At 47.9% G+C, this 13,121-nt stretch overlaps 1 protein-coding gene across 2 annotated transcripts; it reads left to right on the top strand.

Annotated features, from left to right (window-relative positions):
• Positions 1–319: 319 nt before the first annotated feature.
• Positions 320–12,886, top strand: hpn (hepsin). Of its 2 annotated transcripts, none has more exons than XM_084443777.1 (13): positions 320–596; positions 1,128–1,267; positions 5,723–5,830; positions 6,537–6,578; positions 6,775–6,904; positions 7,092–7,211; positions 7,972–8,012; positions 8,310–8,475; positions 8,875–9,071; positions 11,181–11,276; positions 12,110–12,252; positions 12,393–12,557; positions 12,694–12,886. In XM_084443777.1, the coding sequence occupies exons 2-13, from the start codon at positions 1,249–1,251 to the stop codon at positions 12,736–12,738; spliced, it is 1,272 nt and encodes a 423-aa protein (XP_084299903.1). In that variant the 5' UTR covers positions 320–596; positions 1,128–1,248; the 3' UTR covers positions 12,739–12,886. The 2 variants fall into 2 exon arrangements, with proteins under 2 accessions (XP_084299903.1, XP_084299902.1); XM_084443776.1 differs by having other exon boundaries at positions 1,123–1,267.
• Positions 12,887–13,121: the final 235 nt, after the last annotated feature.

Genomic DNA, 13,121 nt, shown 5'->3' with positions numbered 1-13,121 from the left:
TGTAAATATGAGCGCCTCTCCTAAATAGGCCGACAACGATTTATTTTGACGGCGAAGTGAATGGAGCGGCAAAGGACTGTAGTCTGGCATGAGCGAGCATGCGACAACAGGACTGAAGAGGGCTAAAGGTCACAGTCACTTTAACGCACAGGTGTGAAACTAGGTGGCCGATCATCTTCTCCCCGTGTCCTCTATTGACTAAGTGAAAACCTTGAAGTCTGGGCTCGCCTGATGTCCCATTGTCCACAGGGGAACATCATGACGTCATGCATCCTGTAGGCCTATACCTTTCTGCGCTATTGACCGTTTCTCACTGGAATGAGCAGAGGGCAGAGAACGGCAACGGCGGCGGACCATAAACTACCTGATAAACTTTTTTTATGTTTATATTTCTCTTACCAAGTAGGCCTATCTGTAGCCTATTCTTTTTAGACTGGTAATCGATTGAAGCAATGTGGAGTATCCTATAATAACTAAAGTTGTTTATCCCTCTCTCGTCGAGTTGTGGTCAGCCACCTGTGAAGAAGGAATTTTTGGAATATCCATGGGATCATAGGCTATTATTCCCTTATCAGCAGGCAACATCGACGTAACAAGTAAGTTACTTTAGTCAGTTAATAGCCGTCTAGATCGTAATGTCACTCACTCTAAAACTGCCCCGCACCTGTTGCGAGAAAAAGGTAGGGGATTTGGAAATTGGCAGGAGGCTATTTGTGCCAACGGTTGTGAGAAGCATGTTCCTGTAGATATTTAGGTGTGAACCTGTAGGCTACATATTTACAAAGATAACATAGATCAAGCTTAACCAGTGTAGACTACTAGGCCTACACTGACGAGCCTAGCCTAATGTAACCTGTCTTTTTTTATATAATTGTTTTTTTATAGACAGTTTCACTGTGAAAAGAAATCAAAATGTGTTTTAGTCTATTATTGCCTAAGCCAACCATTGACTAAGACACTGTTTTGATTCAGAAGGATTGTTTCAGTGTATTCTTAGCCTAGTCATCAGTTCAGCCTTTTTGGGGGTAGGCAATGTGCTGAAAACAACCCATATTGCCCTTTGGTTTGTTGAACTTATTTAACCCATGTCTGCCCTGACTAACGTTAGCTGTTCTCCTCCAGAGAAGGAGGAGGTGGAGAGGAGCAAGGCTGGCTAGTCTACCTGTCTGGAGCAAGCTGGACAAAAAGGGACCCTTCAACATAGCCACACTGTATCTGTTGTCACTCTCCACTTCTGAGGGGGAAACTATGGCTGAGACGAAGAAGGGTGAGTGAGTGCTTGCCTGGCAGTTTTTTCCCCGTATTTGACATCAGACGATGTTAACGATTAATAGAATTGTCCACTAGCGGCATTTCTGATGGGCACCATTTTGTTCTCGCCGGTAGAGTTTGGGTCATTTGAGATGAGAAGGTTCAAACGTGCCTCTTCTTCTCTGGACTACATCTGGTTGTCCCAGATCAAATGATTTTACTTGGTTTCATATCAGGCAGTGGAACCCTATCCTTGTTGCTTCTTGGATGCACAGTTGAATCAAGCTCTTTGTATGTGCTTTCCTCGCTGTGTTCTGAACGCTAAGGTTACAGGAAGTTCCCTGTATCATCCTCTCTGCGTTATCAGATCATTTCTCTCTCTCTCTCTCTCTCTCTCTCTCTCTCTCTCTCTCTCTCTCTCTCACACACACACACACACGCGCGCACACACACACACACACACACACACACACACACACACACACACACACACATCTGTCTCACTCTCTCAGAAGCCTGTCTTCTCCACACCCTGTCACCTCATGTTATTAGCTGTGTGTTTATCTGTTGAATACTTGGTTTATGTTACAATGTCTATATGGAATGAAATAATCCCTACAAGGGCTGCATGGCATTAAGTCACATTCAGTTCAAGCTTCAGAATCTAGGCTGTACTGTAGGTCATTCTAATTTAAAGTACAGTAAATCTCATATGCATCTCATTAGGTTAACAGTAAAGTTATTTTACAGCAGAGGTGGGCGTTTTTTCCATTTTAAATCGAAATCACCTAGCATTTTGGGGACGTTCTAATTCCAGATCACCCCAATTCTTTGGACATTTGAATTCAAAATGACCCTGACTGGACTGAAAGCGAACTGGCCAAGTGCCTACCTCGGTACTCGTTAGGAAGTCCACCGTGTGATTGGCTGTCCCTCGTCAGTGGTCCTCTGTGTTATGGTCATTCCTTGAAGGTCAAAGACATGGACGTCCACGCCATGGCTGACAGATCCTCTTCAGGTAGCTACAGTCATCTGTATGTAGTTCAGGATGCTCTGTCTAGCCCTCTGTTTCTACAGTACAGAGGTTTTGTGCCTGTGCTCTCTGACAGAAGTGAGACACACTGAAACCATACCACTATAACCATACCATTATACAGCCTTTGATCGTGTCTGTGGGCTTGGGGGTGGGATGGACTGGGTGGGGTGGGATACAGTTGGATTATGGCTTGTGATCCCAGAGAGCTGTAACTACTGGTTGCAGCATGTCACGACAGACATTGACGTGTGTGTGTGTGTGTGTGTTTACTGTAGAGTCTATGGTCTGTACCTTTGGTTTCAGAGCAGGTGATGACTCATAGGTTCTGACTCATTCGGTTCTGTGGTCAGTTGTCGGGCCCTACGTTTGAGCTGAAGGCTACGTCTGCTCTTGTCTCAATGTTTGTGTGTTGACCAAACCTGGGCAATTACATATCTATGCTTTACTTGTCAGAGGCTAATAGGACCAATGGGCTTTTCCAAAAAATGTTAACTCCACCCACCTGACATGCCAGACAGAGTCAAGCAAACAAGTAATTGAAAGGATTTTAGTTGGTATTTGGACAGAGGTCTAGTGTTGCTCTGACTCACTCACTCATTCACTCATTCACACACACACACACACACACACACACACACACACACACACACACACACACACACACACACACACACACACACACACACACACACACACAGCCTCCTCTCAGGTGGAGCAGGAGACAATAGGTTGGTTTGTTCTCTGTCCGTTGGCACAGAACGTTTCACCGTAGTGGGGGAGCAGGAGGAGGATTGGAAGCCTGGGTCTTTTTCTAGAAAACCGCCTTCTAGAACGTCATGTCCTGGGAACTCCGCCTCTGTAAATCATAGAAAGAGAAAAAAGCGTGCACATCCACTGGGTGGGCCAAGTGCAGGACAAACCAGCAAACAGTAAATGAAAAAAGTAGAGTCCGCACACTGGAAGTAATATGAAGGACTATTGCTTTTTTTTTTCTTCCTATTTTAACGTTTCGATCAAGAAGATGAAGATGAAGTAGATGAAGATGAAGTAGATGAAGAATGATCAAGTAGATGAAGAACGTTAAAATAAACTCCTGGGAATAGTCCTTCATATTACTTCCAGTGTGCGGACTCTACTTTTTTTCATCCACTCCGCCTCTGTTACCATGACGACCATGGGTTGCCTCTGAGCCCCGACCCCTGTCATTACCCAGAGTCCTACAGGAGCAGCAACGCTCTCTCAGCTACCTGGACCTTGTTATTCCTGCGCACCAGCTGGAAAAAACATTTGAAGGTGTACAGTAGCCCTACAGGCAAGATTTCCCTCTGAACCATGAGTGGCCCAGCTCGAGATTCAAACCAGCAACCTTCCAGCTTCTGGTCTAATGGTTCATGCTTCTGGGCTTTACCTAGTGTCAACAGGCCGAAGCAATAGCCTGTCTGTAAAAACTGCTGTGTCATCCTGTCTCAGGTTCACAGGTGACTGCCTACTCCAAAAACAGTATTAGTCTTTTCAAACTGTCAACCTCATTACGTACAGTAACATTGTAGCAGTCCAGTAGGCCCTAGAGCTGTACTGTATGTTATATAAGTTAGGGTGAAGTCAAGCTCTTTGACAGCTGTCTTTCCGGTGGGTGTGTTCTGTGTATCAGACAATCACTGCTTTTGTGACTCACTGAACCACATAATGACCACATAATGAAATTGTTGATGTACAGTATCCTTTCTAAGCGTCAGTCCATGGGTGGACTCGATTTCTAGCTGTGATGGCCGGTGACACTTACCAGCCTACTGAAACTTGATGGTGAGGTCAGCCAGGAGGGAAACATGGAGTACTAAACAGCATTTAAATGACAGTCACAGAGACAAACCGTGATTATGAAATCTTCTAACAACATATTAGCTGTAAATTGATATCAGGATAAAATGGAGCAATGGATGTAGCTGTCTGACATTGATTAGTAAATTAATTAATGACAAAATTGATCTCAAAACAAACATGTACTGCTGTGGCTTCCTGAATTTCAGATTTCTCCGTTCTTCCTGTACCATCAACGTCAGTTACAGTCACTTAAAGCTGCATTCATTGATTTTATTCACATTTTGTCAAAACTAATTAATAATCACCTGATATCAGATTGTTTAATTGAGCCTAGCGTCCTAATAGCGTCCTACGTCAATGACTCACCCCTTAATGCCATCTAGTGGTGAAAACACAATCAATGAATGCAAATTTAAGTTGGCCTGGTTGTAAAACATGTCCACCCAGAGGCTAGAGAGGAAATGCACCCAACAGTCAGGATGAGGTGGGCTCCCTATTGAATCACCCCAAACCAACAGCTGGGGCTGGGGCTGGGGCCGGGGCCGGGGCCGGGGTTGGGGCCGGGGCTGGGGCCGGGGTTGGGGCCGGGGCCGGGGCCGGGGCTGGGGCTGGGGCTGGGGGAGGCACGTAGCTCAGGAGGTAGAGCATCCAGCTGGGGATCACAAGGTCCCCGATTCGATTCCAGCTCCCGGCAGTGGCAAAGTGTCCTTGAGCAAGACACTGAACCCTGAAATTGCTCACGTGCGGCATGGCGGCGCAGTACCTTGAACCGTCACCGCAAGGTCTCCCGGGCCGTTCTGTTTGCATGTTCTCCTCGTGTTCCAAAGGGTTTCCTCCCAAAAGAACCCAATAAGAAAAAGATCCAGAAGAACAGATGGCTGACTGTCTGTCTGCTCCCCGCTGCCCTGAAGGGAAGGATGACGGGATGACGGGATGGCATTACAAAGAATTGTTCTTCTTCCAATAAACGCCTCACGCTTCCACTGTGAGGTGTGGTGGCTCAGTGGCGTCTCCCCTTTGACCCCAAGCCTCCTGTTTTTGTCTGTCCTGTTGATCTAACTCTCCACTGATTGGAAGACCAACAGGCGTTGTAGTGACGGTGTATGATGGGAAACGGTGTTTTGTTAATGATAAGGCTCGTGGCCTTCCTCGAAGTTCTTCTGCTAATGTACTGAGACAGCACAGTGTACTGTACATGTGGTGGACCACACTAACTTAACCCTGAAGCTTGAAGACACGTGCAAGCTTCCTGAAGCAACAGCTAGCCTTAAGCTCGATAAAAAATGTCTGCCATGTTATAGACCTGGCTTGATCCCTGCTTTGGTGACCCTGGTGTTTTGGGGACATCGTGACATTAGAGGGAGGGGGGTGGGGGAGTTGACAGCTCTGTAGTTTGTTTGAGCTCCATGGCGACACAGACAGGCAGGCAGCAGTCTTTAGACTATCGATCCAATTTGTCCGAGCCTCACAATGTTGCTAGACCTGGTCCATGGTCTGCAGTGTTGTGTGTAAGCATTGGTCAGTGTGGAATGTCAGATTGACATTAATTGTAACTGTGTGTGTGTGTGTGTGTGTGTTTGCATGTGTGTGTGTGTGTGTTTGTGTATTTTACAGGAAGCCCAGGGATATCCCTGACCTGTGTGCTGACCCCGTGTCGTGTGGTGGGGGTGTGTGTGACCCTGGTTTTACTCGGAGCAGTCGGAGCGGCAGTCTGGGCCGTAGGTGAGACAGACTCTGCTGTCACACATCCAGCACACACTCACCCAGATTCAGAATCACATCTTTACTTGTCACATGTAAGTGTACAGTGTACATTTCACTGTGATTGTACACTGTATGTTTACATGTGATGAATACAACTCTGGATCTCTCACACACACACACACACACACACACACACACACACACACACACACACTTCTCAGCACACAAACACACCAACCTCAGTCAACAATACCTGTTGAGAATACAGGATAAAATAGCTGCTGTATTGTACTGTACTTTAGATTGCTATTCTTGCACTTTGCCTTCAGCACTAGATTATGCTTTTAGTCACTTGTTTTAGAAAGAAGATGCACTTGTGAGTTCTGGCAAGTAGTAGTACATTAGCTTTTCCTATGTTAAATGCAATTATTTTTAGTCGCTTTGGATAAAATCGTCTGCTAAATGACTGTAATGTGATGTAATGTAATGTAATGCTCACCTATGATGCCCAATGACCTCTAGAGTAGAAAACATGACACACTACTGGCTCTCATGATCAGGTGTCAGGATCATTGTTATAGTATGAATTATCTTCTAGCTACATGACTGCATTCTGACTGAGTATATTCCGATGGACGTGAATGGGTCATTCTCCACGAGTGTACTCGACAGGCTAGGGTGGTTAATATGGATTTTGCTCCATTTCCTCATTCTTCCTCTAAAGTAACGTACTGCACCAAAGAAGAGGATATGGGACTATATGATGGTAAGTGAGAGACACTTTCCAGTCAGAGACAAACTGACAACAGTACTGAATTCTTTATTCAAACAAGGATAGAGTCATTTGAAGAAGGAATATAATGTATGATTCGGTGAAGGAGGAAGATATACTGTAGTTACAGTAGCTATCAGCAGAGAGAGACGGTCTAAAAGCTGATCCCTGTTGGCCCCTCCCCTTCCAGTCCAGGTGAACTCAGCGGATCAGCGGCTGCGTGTGTTTGACTCCGCCCAGCACCGGTGGAGACAGGTCTGCTCCTCGGAAGCCAATCAGCTGCTAGCCAGCATCAGCTGTGAGGAGATGGGATTCGTCAGGTCAGGACACAGATGTGAATACGTATATGGCTATATTAGCAATAACATAATCCCAAACATATCCTAACATATTTGCATAGCATTGTCCTTTAATCGGTATGTGTGTGTTTATGCATGCATATCTGTGTGTGTGCGTGTGCATACGCGCGTGCGTGGTTGTGTGTGCGCACGCGTCTGTCCTGTGCAGTGTGGCTAACTACTCAGTGTCCAGCCTGCCAGAGGGCAGCAGTGAGCGTGAAGACTTCTTCTGTGTCAAACAGGAAGAGCTGACCTACGGCAAGAAGATCAAAGACTCCCTCTACCCCTGGTAACACACTCTTAACACACTCTGTAACCCCTGGCAACACACTCTGTGTTACACACTGTAACCCCTAGTAACACACTGTTAACAAGTGCACAGTAAGCATGTTGTCCCGCACCAGTAATGAATCGGCTCTTTATATCAATGAAGCAGTGGAAGCAAGTGTCTTTACAGTAGGAGGCATTTGCTGGTTTATTAATCTGATAATCCAACAGCGCTATATTTTTGACTTTTGCCGCCTCTAACTTTTACTTAGACACAAAAGTAATATTGTTTTGCGTACAAAGCAATATGTATTGGCAATGAAAAAAGTGATCTGTGGCTAGCACCCCAAGTGGTAAGCTCTGGTACAACCTGTGTGAAGGAACAGAAAGAGCCTGTTTTAATAGAGCCTGTTTTAATAGAGCCTGTTTTAATAGAGCCTGTTTTAATAGCCATCCCTCTGATTTCCATCAGGTAGGGGACCAAAAACAGGGAAGTAACAATGTAACAATGACGGTATGAACTAGAACCACTAGAACTAGAACCACTAGAACTAGAACTAGAACCACTAGAACTAGAACCACTCGCATACCAATTGATACGTTGTGATAATTGGGACGCTCTGATGATGCCATTGAGCTATGGTCAAGGTGCAATAATATGCTGTGTATTACACTCACACTGGCACTGTACTGTACCTCTCCTTTTTTTACACTCTCTCTCTCTCTCTCTCTCTCTCTCGCTCTCTCTCTCTCTCTCTCTTTTTCTCTTTCTGATGTTGCAGCGATTGTGATTCTGGTCAGACTCTGACTGTGCTGTGTCAAGGTAAGACCTGCTCACAGACCCGGTCTGGTGAGTAAGAGAGAGAGAGACACACACACACACACACACACACACACACACACATGCCTCCTCTCACTTCTCTTCTTCAAAGTATGTGAGGTGAATTTGATTTACCTCAGAGTTTGAACTCGGAAGGTATTGATTAACTGGTCTCATCCTTCCGGGCGAGGGTTAAGGTTGATTTGGCTCTGCTCTCTCTCTCTCTGTAACGGAGGTGATAGTGTTGATAGAGTGTTGAGTGTGATATCAGTGAACCCCGCCGTCTCTCTCTGGTCTCAGACTGCGGCCGGCGGAGCCTGACAGAGGACCGCATCGTGGGCGGGGTGGACGCGCGGCAGGGCAGCTGGCCCTGGCAGGTCAGTCTGCAGTACAACGACGTGCACCAGTGTGGCGGCGCCCTCATCTCCGACCGCTGGGTGGTCAGCGCAGCGCACTGCTTCCCCGAGTGAGAGCAGCACACACACACACACACACACACACACACACACACACACAATACACATAATGCATACAGTAAAGACACACACAGTACGTACAGACGCACACACACACAATACATAAAGTCTCACATGCACACACTCACTCACACACACACACACACACACACACACCAATACATATAGATGTACACACTTAGTACAGACACTTATGCAATACATAAGGGTAATGTTGCTGTATATTTTAACATTATTCAAGTATGATGGCAACACATTCTTACACACTAGTATGTCTCCTCTTTCCATCTCTCCATCTGTATATCTGTCTGTCTCCTCCTCTCCTCTCTCCTCTTCTCAACTCCTGCCCCCCCCTCCTGCCCCCCCCGCCCCCCCCCCTCCCCCGCTAGGCGGAACCGGCTGCACAACAGGTGGCGCGTGTTGCTGGGCTCTATCTACAACAAGCCGGTCCACGGTTCGGTGGTGGTGGCGGAGGTGCGGACCGTGGTTTACCACAGCAGCTACCTGCCCTTCGTAGACCCCAGCATAGACGACAACAGCCGGGACATCGCCGTCCTGGCCCTGGCGGAGCCCCTCAGCTTCACCGGTACGGGGGGGGGCAGGGGGGGGGGGGGGCGCGCAGGCAGGCACACAGGCAGGGAGACAGACAGGTACACAGGCAGGGAGACAGACAGGCACACAGGCAGGGAGACAGACAGGGAGACAGACAGGCACACAGGCAGGGAGACAGACAGGCACACAGACAGGGAGACAGACAGGCACACAGGCAGGGAGACAGACAGGCACACAGGCAAGGAGACAGGCAGGCACACAGGCAGGGAGACAGACAGGCGGAGTAGCAGGGAGACAGACAGGCACACAGGCAGGGAGACAGACAGGCACACAGACAGGGAGACAGACAGGCACACAGGCAGGGAGACAGACAGGCCGAGGGGCCGAGAGTCGGGCTGAGTGACGGAGGGCTCAGTTTGACTGGTCTCGGAGCCAGAGGAGAGATCATTAGTCATCAGAGATCATCAGCCAGAGGTCATTTGTTCATCAGTCAACCTTAAAGGAGTAGTAAAGGGAAAATCATGTTTAGCCCTGTTTTAAGGTTACTTATGATCATATACAATGGTTCAGATCAAAAAGTTGACAAAACTAGCACTTTTGGATCAGCCATTTCTCAAAAGTGCTAGTTTTGTCAACTTTTTGATCTGAACCATTGTATATGATCATAAGTAACCTTAAAACAGGGCTAAACATGATTTTCCCTTTACTACTCCTTTAAAGTCACACTGAAATGAAAATGAAATGACCATTTTGGTTCACATAATTGGTCATAGTGTTCACCTATTCAACGATGTATGCCAAAAAAATTACAAAATTCTACTTTTGTTGTAATCTTATATCAAGGTATATAATTTCTTACTTCCTGGAAAACGGTAGGTCACGTGCAATGACGACAACAGGTACCTTAGATTTTAGGCCAATAATCTCACGACATCCACCCGTCAATCAATGCTATGCTTCTATCGAATCTCTCTAAAGTTCTTAAAACCCGTCCACTTGTTAATGTTCCAATCAAATTCCTCATAAACATTATGTCCCACCCTCATAGCTTGTTTGCGTTGGAAATACGTCAAACTTCAGAAGTTAGATGATCTCAAACGTCCGTTTCTGTGCGACTTTAAAATTAAATCTAGCTCTGAGCCATAGTCAGTAAAACAATAACGGTAATCTGTGCCCTCGTCTTTCACGTTTCTCATGTATGGATGGATGTTAGAATGCATGTATGTAGGCCTATGTGTGTGTGTACGGATGCAGTACTAATTTTTTTGTTTGTCGAATGTGTGTACTATGTTGTGTTGCATATGTGAGCTGTGTCGCAAGACCAATTTCAGCATTGCTGACAATAAAGTTATATCGTATCGTAGAGGAGGGGCGAGGAGAGGAGAGAGACCAGAGGAGAGGAGGGGAGAGGAGAGGAGGGAGACCAGAGGAGAGGAGAGGAGGGAGACCAGAGGAGAGGGGAGAGAGAGGGATGCTGGCAGCCTACTCTCTCCCGGAGGTGTCGGGTTTCCAGGCTGACAAAGGACCGCCTCATCAGCCGGGAACTGAGATGCAATCATATCAGAACGGCGCAAAATAGATTCACTGTCAGTTTCACGTTCCCGGGATCTCCTGGAACAGTAAAACATTATTAACCAGGACGGAGGGCGCGGGTATCTGTTCCATGGGTATCTGGTGTCTGCTTCCAGAGTGTTGTCCCCTCCACGTGTCTCCGTTCGGCTCACTCATGCACTCACCTCAGAACTGAGGGGGCTTGAGGGAGCCGCCCCCATCATCCACCTGCTTGTTTACACCTAGACCGTCCAATCAGATCAGGCGGGGAGTGAAGGACGGCACAAGGGAGAGATCAACTCTCCAGAGTGCAGCCAGTGGTCATGTGTTATAACACCGTGTACAAAGAACAGCAGATCAACAGTTACAGTACAAAACTATGGTGGGGAATATTAACGCAAAGCTCAAATCCAGAGTTCCAGCGCTCATTTGAATCGCCTGTTTTTTTGATACGATGACTAGGAACCCTCTTCATCTGTAGAGTTGACCGGTATGGAGACCGGTAGCACGCTGGGCCACGTCTGCCCTCTAGTGGTTAGACCTGGCGTGGTCAGTAGCTGACTGACAGACTGTCCCCTCTCCTCCCCGGCAGACTACATCCAGCCCGTGTGTCTGCCCACCTACGGCCAGAGACTGGTGGACGGCCAGAAGGGCACGGTGACGGGCTGGGGGAACCTGGGATACTACGGTGAGACTCGCCGATCTCCCTTTGCGCGTCTCTCTCTCTCTTCCTCTCTTTGTCAGACTCTTTAGCTGAATCCCAATCTGAGTGCGCAAACCGCACTTGCGGCCCCTCGCACTTGTGGCCTGAGGCCTGAGCACTTAATTGACGTCAGCTGGAAGGGCCAGAGGGTGCAGGGCCGTGAATTAGATGGGACAGCACTCCCAGTTTCGCTCAATGCCCCTCCCACTTCGTTTTCATTGGCTGCCGCATTCCTCCGACGCAGAGGCTGCTCTGACGCTCCCTTCAGCTCTGCAAATTGACCGATTGACGTCTGTTTTAATTTAATAATAATTAAAACATTTGGTTGGGTGGGATATGTTTGCAGCATGTGGATTTCAAGATAAATGTTGTGTTATCTGCAAATGTCATCATTTATGTGTGATGCACTCGGATCATGACTCAGATGCACTCAAGCACTGTGTCACATGAGACGCAGTGGGCTGTGGGTATTTTCTGCTCCTAAGTCCGTGAAATTGCGGACTTTCGGTAAGTGCGGTTACAGTGCGCAAAATGGCGCCGTGGCGCACTTGTGGACCTAGCAATTCCGTTTTGGAACTACCCTGAGCCCTTGTGGACTTAGCGGGAACGCGCATGTAAGGCCACAAGGCCGCGAGTGCTCTGCACTTTCGCCTAAGTGCGCGATTTGGGATTCAGCTTTTCTCTCTGCTTTTTTTCTCTCGCCTCTGTATTTTTTTCTCTTTCCCTCCACCTCACTCCTCCCCCTTTCTTTCTCCAGCTGTTTCTCTCTTTCTTTTGAATGTAAACTGTGTTCTGAAACATAGTGTTCCCCCTCCCAGGTATGCTGGCGGACGTCCTCCAGGAAGCGAACGTGCCCATCATCAGCGACGCGGTCTGCAACGCCCCGGATTACTATGACAACCAGATCACCACCAGCATGTTCTGTGCCGGTTATGAGAAAGGCGGCATCGACGCGTGCCAGGTCCGCAGCCCTGGCGTCAACACTGCCTTCCTCAACACTGCTCACAGCTGGCTTCGTTAGGGCTTATGCAGATCATCGTTGGGCCTTTAGCTGAAGTTTGTGTTTGTGTGTGTGTGTGTGTGTGTGTGTGTGTGTGGCAGGGGGACAGTGGGGGTCCATTCGTGGCAGAGGACTGCCTGTCCAAGGCGAGCCGCTACCGCCTGCTGGGCGTGGTGAGCTGGGGCACGGGCTGCGCCATGGCCAAGAAGCCTGGCGTCTACACCAGGGTGTCACGCTTCCTGCCTTGGATATCCACCGCCATGAGGGTGAGTAGGACCACACACACACACACACACACAAGGATAGACACACACTCACCCAAAACCACGCTCACACAGACACATAGATGATACTGTAAACGTGACGGCGGTGGTGTGGTGTTCCTCTCGCTCCTCTCTGTAGACTTACCACAACACTCCAGGCTTCCACAAGATGGGCAGAACATGAGAACGGGAGAACTTCAGAGCAGGAGAACGTCCTGGTTCTCCAGTGGAACAGTGATGGGCCAGGCACGGTCTAAACTAATCCCCCATCTCATCACCAGTCCCATCAGAACCAACCCCCATCCTGCCGTCAGAATCATCTTTATTATGTACATGTTCATTAACAAGTATTTGACCCTGTAGGTAGTGATGTTACGTATGAGACTGAAGTTCTGAGGCGTTTGTCGAGCACGTAGGGCAGTTTCCGGCGAACCCCTGTATCGAGACTCGCTTTATTTTTCCGAAAAGCACGTGATCGACGACAAACGAGGCCTCGGTCACGTTAACGGTTTGGTTGGACACTCGACTTGTCAAAGTGAAACCGGGCCTGTGTACGACGCTACCTGA

The sequence above is a fragment of the Borostomias antarcticus genome, assembly GCF_949987555.1.
Source record: "Borostomias antarcticus genome assembly, chromosome: 10".
Classification (NCBI taxonomy): domain Eukaryota; kingdom Metazoa; phylum Chordata; class Actinopteri; order Stomiiformes; family Stomiidae; genus Borostomias; species Borostomias antarcticus.
Note: the sequence above shows the minus strand (reverse complement) of the source record. Positions and strands in the feature narration are given on the sequence as shown.